Source organism: Nicotiana tabacum, chromosome 21 (assembly GCF_000715075.1).
Source record: "Nicotiana tabacum cultivar K326 chromosome 21, ASM71507v2, whole genome shotgun sequence".
In the NCBI taxonomy this organism is placed as follows: domain Eukaryota; kingdom Viridiplantae; phylum Streptophyta; class Magnoliopsida; order Solanales; family Solanaceae; genus Nicotiana; species Nicotiana tabacum.
This window is the reverse complement of record NC_134100.1, coordinates 1,386,797-1,396,211: the sequence shown is the minus strand read 5'-3', so window position 1 is coordinate 1,396,211 and position 9,415 is coordinate 1,386,797. Positions and strand designations below refer to the sequence as shown.

Here is a 9,415-nt window from a genome sequence, read left to right as displayed (position 1 = left end):
AAGGGCATTTGTGAGCCCAAACATTAACGTGAAGGGGTTTTTTAGCTCAAAAGGTGAATAAGGGGCAATTTTAGACCAAATTTGATAGTTGAAGGGCATTTTAGGCTCTTTTCCGTATATATATATTTGCACACATTTAAGAGTATGTGTTCTAAATTAAACACATAAAAGGACAAGGACTTAAAAGGTACAAAAGGTAGCCTTGCACCACCGACGGGGGACAAGTCCCACTCTTTCCAACTTCATAACAAACTATTCTTCAATTTCTTCGTATTCAAGGCTTGAATCCGAGACCTTTGAGGATGGAGTGATCCGACTCGTCTCATCCCATTTTTTGGTGATTTTTGTTGAATATTCTTAATTATTCTTTTCGACTTAGAATCTCCAAGAAATTAAATTAAAATAGAAAAATGCGGAAACTTGGATGGTTGAGATGGCTTCCGTGACGGAGTTATAACCACGACTACTACTTCCGGTCTTAAACACAATTTGACTTTTTTTTTATTTAAGTAATTTTTTTTTAATTTAGGAAAGGCTCTTTATTTGGAAATGCCTTCAAGAAAACATTTTCAAAAGCCAAAAGTAATAATTTTTGGAATAAAAAAAATATTTTAATATTAAAAGAACATTTTGGAAAAAAATTATTATTCTCATCCTTTTTTCTATTATATTTTGATCCTCCCCTTTCAGATTTTTTTATTTTCAAATGTTCTTTTTTCTTCTTCCATAATCATTCGCTAAATAAAGTTCACTAATTATTTCCTCTTATGCTATTATTTTTCGTCCAATTTTTGCTTCTAATATTTCAGTTTTTCGTTCTATAATTTATGTTTGTTTATTTTAAGCATCAATTCTTGAAATAGTCAAGTGATCTCTTTTGAGTCTCCTCTTATATCAAAAGAAGGGAAAGATTGATTTTTTAACCCGTTACAATATTCATAAAATATATGAAATCTGTAGGAATTATTTTCTTCTATTATAATTGTAACATATCAAATGAGATAATTTTTACTTGTCATCAAAAGAAAACTAGAAGGTTATCTCAGTTCTTCCTATCCATCTGCCCGTAACCAGAGGTCTCGGATTTTAGCATTGAGAATGAAGAAAATCTTGATTTTTCCTTTAATGATTCTTACGCAACGCGAATCTGAATTAATCGAAGTATAACGTAAATACCGAATACATTATTTAAAAAAAAAAAAGGATCAACGCTTCATAGTTATGTTCTCAATTAAATACTACCGTATTTCCTTTCTTAGGTCAAACCCCTTATTTACTCCTCCTTTCTTTTTCTAACTTTTATTAATATTTCGTAAATTTTAATGAAATTGAATGTTGGGGTTTTATCACTTTTAGCTCACACCAAAAACTATTTACATCTTGTAGCCGAAAAAATATATAAAATTTATATAATTTATATATATATATATATATATATATATATATATATATATATATATATACATTCCGTATGTTATATACAAAAATTATATAAATTTTATATTTTTTTTAACTATTATTTTTACAATGGCTATATAGTGTTATTTTTGCTCGAATGTTTACTAAGTCCTCTGGGGACAATACTGTTTCCTTTATTTAAAGCCCAGCCAGTATGCATCTATGCTCATATTTCTCTCTCTCTCACACACACACACACACAAAAGCTGTTCCTCCAGCTCTGTGTCCAAAAATCCAAGAAATAATATCATGGCAGATATATTAAAAGCAGATCAACTTATTGAATGTGATGAAGAAGCAGTATTTGACAAAGATGGAGATGGTTAGTAGTCTTCTTTTTCTTGAGTTATTGCTTCTTCATCATTTTATTTTATTTTACTTATACTGTGTTTGAGGTATGCTGCCTACATCACACTTTCTTGTGGTGCGGTCTTTCCCAGAATTCTGCTTGAACACGAAATGCTTCGTGTATCGAGCTGACTTTTTAAATTATATTATGTTTCTCAAAAGCTACAAGGTAAATGATTTGTCAAATAACTTTTTCTCTTAAAAATCTCAGAAAAAACATTCATATATAGTCTAAGCATACATACTAGATTTCAATGTTTTTTATTTTAAAGTTACAGTTTGACAATGAAGGGGAGCCTTGGCGTAACCGATAAAGTTGCCGCCATGTGACAAGGAGGTCACGGGCCGTGGAAACAGCCTCTTTGCAGAAATGCAGGTTAAGGCTGCGTACTATAGAATCTTGTAGTCCGATCCTTCCCCGGATCCCGCGCATAACAGAAGATTAGTGCACCGAACTGGCCTCATACTTTGACAATGTGTTTCTAAAATTTGTTTTATGTACAGGCTGCATTACAATTGAAGAACTGGCGACTGTGATTAGATCATTGGATCAAAATCCAACAGAGGAAGAACTGTATCATATGATTAGTGAAGTTGATGCTGATGAGAATGGAATCATTGAATTTACTGAATTTTTGAACCTCATCACCAAGAAAATGAAGGTAAAAACCTCAGTGAATTGAACCTGTTATTTTCACTCTACATTCACATTTTCCCTCCCTCTAAATTATGTCAATCCAGCGGCGGAGCTACGTTCAATGAAGGGGTTCAATGGAATGCCTTAGTTGGAAAATTATACTCTATAAATAGGGTAAAAATATTTTTTTTTGTATATATATATAGAGAGAGAAGTTTTTGATCTATGGTTATGTTGACGATATTGATAAATTGTCTTTTTTTGTTTTATTTTCATCTTCCTGAGCCGAGGGTCTATCGGAAACAGCCTCTTTGTCCTATCGGGGTAGGGGTAAGGTCTGCTTACACACTACCCTTCCTAGACCCCACTTAGTGGGACTTTACTGGGTCGTTGTTGTTGTTGTATATATAGAAGTTTTTGAATCAGCAAACAACAGTAACGACCCAATAAAATCCCACTAATAGGGTCTGGGGAGGGTAGTGTGTACGCAGCTCTTACCCCTACCCCTAGAGAGTAGAGAGGTTATTTCCAAAAGACCATCGGCTCAAGAGGACGAACGGAGACAATATTAATATCACCAATAGAAAATATAAGAAAAATAACATCATAAAAATGAGAAAATAGTTTTTCAATCCTATTGACATAAAAAGAATATAGATATAGTAATAAAAGGAGTTCAAAAATTGCTATGTCACAATTTTGAATCCTGAATATGATACTCTTGTATTTTTTTCAAATCCTTTTATTAGAAAATTCCGACTCTATCATGTTATCAACAGGGGCGGAGCTACAGTTCCAGCTATAGATTCGGCCGAACTCAATAGCTTTGGTTCAGATCTTGTATTTATTTTTTAAATATTTATAAATTATGTATAAATATTAATTTAGAACCAGTAGCTTAAAAAGATTAGAATTCCAAACTCATAAGCTTGAAATCCTAACTCCGTCTCTTATTGTCAATCTAGTAGCTTTCGCTCGGTGTCCGAGGGCTTGCATGCAGAGGCGGATGTAGTGAACAACTAACGGGTTCAACTGAACCCATAATTTTCGATGCGGAATAAAAACTTATATGTAAAAATTCATTAAAATTGCAAAAATAGTGGATATGAACCCATAACTTTAATGGGTTCAATGCTAAAACCTTAAAAGTTGAACCCATAGGATTTAAATTCTGGATCCGCCTCTGTTCGCGCGCATGAATACGGCATTGCGATCACGGGCTCGAACATCACTTCAATATTTCTCTGCTTTTTTGAGGCCCGAGCGAAGGCATATATGTTAATATAGTTAATTTGTTTTTCTTGGATTGTTAAATCAGGAGACTGATGCAGAGGAGGAACTTAAAGAAGCTTTTAAGGTTTTTGATAAAGACCAAAATGGTTACATTTCGGCTAACGATGTGAGTTTTTGTCCTTTAATTTATGCTATTTTTAATTACTTTTTAAAAAAAAAAAACAATTACTATATCTTTTTTCAAGTACTCTTATAATCCTTAATATTTTTTTTTTTGTGTAGTCAATCATGTACGGTATGTACTCATAATGTTCTTGAAGACCAGTCAAAAAGATAAAAATGTTTTTTTAATCAAAGGAATATTTACAACAACAACACAACAACAACAATCCAGTATAATCCCACTTAGTAGGGTCTGGGGAGGGTAGTGTGTACGCAGACCTTACCCCTACCCTGAGGTAGAAGTCTGGGGAGGGTAGTGTGTACGCAGACCTTACCCCTACCCTGAGGTAGAAAGGCTGTTTCCAAATAGACCCCCGACATCCTTCCCTCCAAGAACTTCTCACCTTGCTCTTGGGGAAACTCGAACTCACAACCTCTTGGTTGGAAGCGGAGATTGCTTACCATCAGAGCAACCCCTCTTGTCTAAGGAATATTTACAAATAACAAATTGTAACTAAATATTAAAACAATATTTCTTATCATAAAATAATAGCTAAAGGCTTAGTGCAAAGGAGTTAAACTAGTTAAGGAGAAGGTGAGGGGTTCACATGTTAATTTTATCTGTCATTAACATAAAATATTCTTATATTTACAGTTGTTATGTTTCAAATAATCAAATCCTAGATAATTATTATGTTATCTCTGTGAAATCAATCTGTCGTGCAATGAATTTTTCCACAGTTCACACTGAACAATGCACTTGCTCCTTTTGACTTTTAATTATTTATTACTCCTCCCGTCCTAAATTAGTTGTCATGTCTCACTTCTCGAGAGTCAAATTATATGAACTTTGATTAATATTTTAAAATATATTTTTTATTTTATTGACATGAAAATAAATACAATTTGTAGTACATTTCATATAATTTTTAAATATTTAAATTTTATTATTAAATTTTAAGTTGATCTAATCTAATTTAACGTCAATTTTTTGGATAGAAAACTAGGATGGTTGGAAAATTAAAATACTTTCTACACTAATGACTAAAAAATATTTACATAATCAAGTTACTTATAAGGTAACTACAGATACAACAACAACAACAACAACAACCCAGTGTAATCCCACAAGTGAGGTCTGGGGAGGGTAATATGTACGCAGACCTTACCTCTACCCGAGGGGCAGAGAGGATAAGGTAACTACAGATAATTTTGTTAATAAATATTAATTGATAACCTAATAAAAATGATAATTAATATACAATCACATATTAAAATTCATAGTGCAAAAATATTCCATAAACAATTAGTATATATAATTTAAATTCGTTAAATATGTTTATGATTCTGTGCAGCTGAGGCACGTGATGATTAACCTAGGGGAAAAACTAACAGATGAAGAGGCAGAGCAGATGATTAGAGAAGCAGATTTGGATGGAGATGGTCAAGTCAACTTTGATGATTTTGTTAAAATGATGACCGTTGGATAGAAGCTTGATGATAAAAAAAATATTTATTAGTGTTATTTTATTAATTAGTGTTATTTTATTATTTGTATTATTTTAGCTATTATCTATTTACTACTTAATTAGTGTTATTTTATTATTTGTATTATTTTAGCTATTATCTATTTCTGCGTTACAGTCAATGAATTAATTGTAGGATTATTTGATAATTATTGGATTCTAGAAAAATTTAATCAAATGCAGGGGTGGAACTGGAGTTTAGGTTACGAGTTTGATCGAACGTAGTAGCTTTGGTTCAAAACATCAAATCATGTATTTATTTTAAAAAAATTATTAAATATATATAAATTATTAATTTAAAATTCGATAATTTAAAAGAACTAGAATCCAAACCTGTAAATTTCGAATCACGACTCCGTCTATGATTAAACGACCTCTTATTTTATTCTTTATAATATACAAAAATAAGTACTCTGTCTGTTTCAATTTATGTGACGTAGTTCGACCTGACTTGAAGTTTAAAAAAGAAGAAAAACTTTTAAAAAGTGCAGTCTGAAAAACGTTATAACACTTGTTTCGATAATAAAAGCTTCACATTAAAAGCGAAATGAGAAGTTTAAAGCTAAATTATTTTTATTTATAGAACATGATAGATTAATCAGAAAATAATATCACATAAATTAAAAATAAGAGAGTATATTGTATTCACTTAAGTTTGTTATTAGTCTACTTAGTGAACTAATTATCAGTGGAAATAATAGTCTATATGTCACAACCCAAAAACCAACCTTGTCGTGATGGCGTCTATCGTGGTACTAGGCAAGTCGACGCATTACCAAAACTAAACGATATTTTCATTTTTAAGATAAAACCAAAGCTATTTAACAATAAACCTTCCTAAGGAGTTTAAATCAAAACAAAAGTGCGGAAAGAAAGCCCAACATCGGGTGTCACTAGTCATGAGCATCTACTATAACCGTCTGACAACATCAAGACTAACATAACCTGGAAATAACTGAATACAACTAAGGGAGGATAAAGAGGGAGAAAAGCAGGGTTGTGATCGCCAAACAACTATCTTGCTAACTCCAATGGATCTGCCACTGAGTAATCAACAACTGCTACCGGGTCCAGAAATACTTGGGTCTGCACACAAGGTGCAGGGAGTAACGTGAGTACGCCAACTCAGTAAGTAACAAAAGTTAATAAAGGTTGAGCAGTAGTGTCGAGCAATAAAGCATATAAAGTTCATATCATAAAATCTCAGTAAAACTCAACAGGCTTATAAAAACAGAGTTTGAATCAAATCAGTTTATATAAATCCAGTTTCAGTAAAATTCTTTTAAAGTCTTTTTCAACAGTTTTCAAAACAAAGGCTTAATGCAACGGTGAGCGAAATGATGAAATCATAAACATCCCCTTGGGCAAACATCACTCGTATACAGCTCCTCGGGCAAACATGAATCATAAAGGGTCCTTGGGAAAACCTCACCATCACTCATATACAGCTCCTCGGGCAAACCTCACAGTCACTCAGAATCAGGGTACCCGCGCTCACTGGGGGTGTGCAGACTCCGGAGGGGCTCCTTCAGCCCAAGCGCTATAACAAGCCCCCTCACGACATAAATCAATCAGGTCCTCGGCCTCACTCAATTATGAATCAGTATAACATGTTGCGGCATGCAGCCCGATCCCATAAATATCCTCACAAATCAAGCCCTCGGCCTCACTCAGTCATAAACCTCTCAAGCCACTCGAGCTATTAGTAAAAACAGGGTACTCAGCCAAAAACAACATTTTTATATACATCAAAACAGAGTAATAAAGACTAAGTTATGAAATCAATAAGTATAACATGACTGAGTATAGATTTTCAACCAAAACAGTGAGAGGATAATAACAAAAGGCCTCTAAGGGTCCAAACAGCTCTGGCACAAAGCCCAAATATGGCATTCAGCCCAATTTACAGAAATTCTTTCTAAAACACATTAGTATTATATAGTTTCAACCAAATACGTAACGTATAGTTGCTACGGGACGGACCAAGTCGCAATCCCCAACAGTGCACGCCCACACGCCCGTCATCTAGCATGTGTGTCACCTCAAAATTGAAAAACGATACAAAATCCAGGGTTTCATACTCTCAGGACTAGATTTACAATCGTTACTTACCTAAAACCGATCAAATCTCCACTCCGCGATGCATTTGCCCATCAAATCAGCCTTCAATCGACCCGAATCTTGCCACAAGCAACAAAATACGATCAATATAGACTAAAGGAACCAATTCCACAAGAAAAATACTAAATTATAATCAAAATCTGAAATCGGCTCAATCTCGGTCCCGGGCCCACGTCTCAAAATCCAATAAAAGTCACAAAACTAAAAAGCCCATTCACTCACGGATCTACCCATACTAATTTCATCAAAATCCGACATCAAATGCCCATTCAAATCCCCAAAATCATCTCTCCAATTCTCTTCCATTCTTTTCCCAATTTTCACCCCAAATTTTCAATTTAGATGATAAAAATCAAGATACAATCATGGAATTTAATCAAAATTAAAGAAAGAACACTTGCCCCAATCACTTCTCTGAAAATCCCTTCAAAAATCGCATTCTACCGAGCTCCCACTTCCATTTTATGTAATGAACTCGAAACCCTCGTTTTGAATCTTTTAAATCTGCTTAGATACACCTTAAGTGTGATCGCGGAAGTACCATCGTGATCGCGAAGAGGAAGAAAAAGATGCTTCTGAATAACTCTATGTGATCGCATAATACCATTCGCGATCGTGTTAAACACCGCCGACAGAACTACGCATTCGCGGAACTGACCTCGCGAACGCGAAGAGATAACCATGCTGCCTCAGCTCAGATCCAACACTACGCGAACGCATTCTCACCAACGCGAACGCGATGCTCCATCTGCCACACCCTATGCGAATGCGGACCCATGTTCGCGAATGCCAAGAAGAAACGAGCAGCCTCAGATCTATCCCTTACGCGATCGCGTTCTTCTCTCCGCGATCGCGATGAAGAGAAGCGACACCAGATAACAGTATCACACCAGCACTGAAATCATAGAGACATATAGTCCGAAATCAATTCAAAACACGTCTGAGCCCCTCGGAACCCCGTCCAAACATACCGACATGTCTCATAACATAACATGGACCTACTCGAGACCTCAAAATACACATAACAACGTCGAAACAACGAATCACACCTCAAATTCGAAATCATTAAACTTTGAAATTTTAACTTCCACAATCAATGCTGAAACATATCAAATCACGTACGATTGACCTCAAATTTTGCACACAAGTCATATTTGACATTACGAACCTGCTCCAGCTTCCGGAATCGGAATCCGACCCCGATATCAAAAAGTCCACTCATGGTCAAACTTTCCAAAATTTCAATTTTCGCTATTTCAAGCCAAATTCTACTACGGACCTCCAAATCACAATTCGAACGCGCTCCTAAGTCCAAAATCACCCAGCGGAGCTAACGGAACCATCAAAAATCCAATCCGAGGTCAAACACTAAATAGTCAAAACTTGGTCAAATCTTTCAAATTTAAAGCTTCAAGCTGAGAATCATTCTTTCAAATCAATTCCGAATAAACCTGAAACTAAAACCGACGATTCGCATAAGTCATAATACACCATACGGGGCTAGTCATGCCCGAGAACTGACGAGCGAAGTGCAAATGCTCAAAACGACTGGTCGGGTCGTTACACTATAATAATTTCATCTTACAAATAATAGTCTGTAATAATTTGTTCTTTTTCATGTTTAATTCACACATTATAAATTAAGAGTTAAAAAAGAACTTACTTTTCTTTTTACCCTTTTATGTTTTACTTTAATCCTTTTCTCATCTGTGATTTTTTTATATATAAATCTTGCTTTCAGAACTAATTAAATTAACATGTGTATCCATACAACTCGAATAATTAATTTGACCCTTCCACTAGTTGTATAAAAATTATCTTCAAGATGGAAAGAATATAAACAATGAAAACAATAGCACCAATAATAATATTATAATAACCGCTATTGCGGTGGCGTAGTAAATATTCATATATCCTTAATAAGATGTCT

At 34.3% G+C, this 9,415-nt stretch overlaps 1 protein-coding gene across 1 annotated transcript; it reads left to right on the top strand.

Annotated features, from left to right (window-relative positions):
• The first annotated feature begins 1,650 nt into the window (after positions 1 to 1,650).
• Positions 1,651 to 5,329, top strand: LOC107827576 (calmodulin-2-like). Its single transcript, XM_016654737.2, has 4 exons — positions 1,651 to 1,780; positions 2,311 to 2,468; positions 3,762 to 3,842; positions 5,194 to 5,329. Exons 1-4 carry the CDS (start codon positions 1,708 to 1,710, stop codon positions 5,326 to 5,328), a joined length of 447 nt encoding a protein of 148 aa, XP_016510223.1. The 5' UTR covers positions 1,651 to 1,707; the 3' UTR covers position 5,329.
• Positions 5,330 to 9,415: the final 4,086 nt, after the last annotated feature.

What these genes read in the sequence shown, in the direction of transcription:
- LOC107827576 (XM_016654737.2), top strand. Translation starts at nt 1,708, where the DNA reads ATGGCAGATATATTAAAAGCAGATCAACTTATTGAATGTGATGAAGAA. An exon ending in ATTTGACAAAGATGGAGATG is followed by an intron (nt 1,781 to 2,310) that starts GTTAGTAGTCTT and finishes TTTTATGTACAG; the next exon opens with GCTGCATTACAATTGAAGAA. An exon ending in TCATCACCAAGAAAATGAAG is followed by an intron (nt 2,469 to 3,761) that starts GTAAAAACCTCA and finishes TTGTTAAATCAG; the next exon opens with GAGACTGATGCAGAGGAGGA.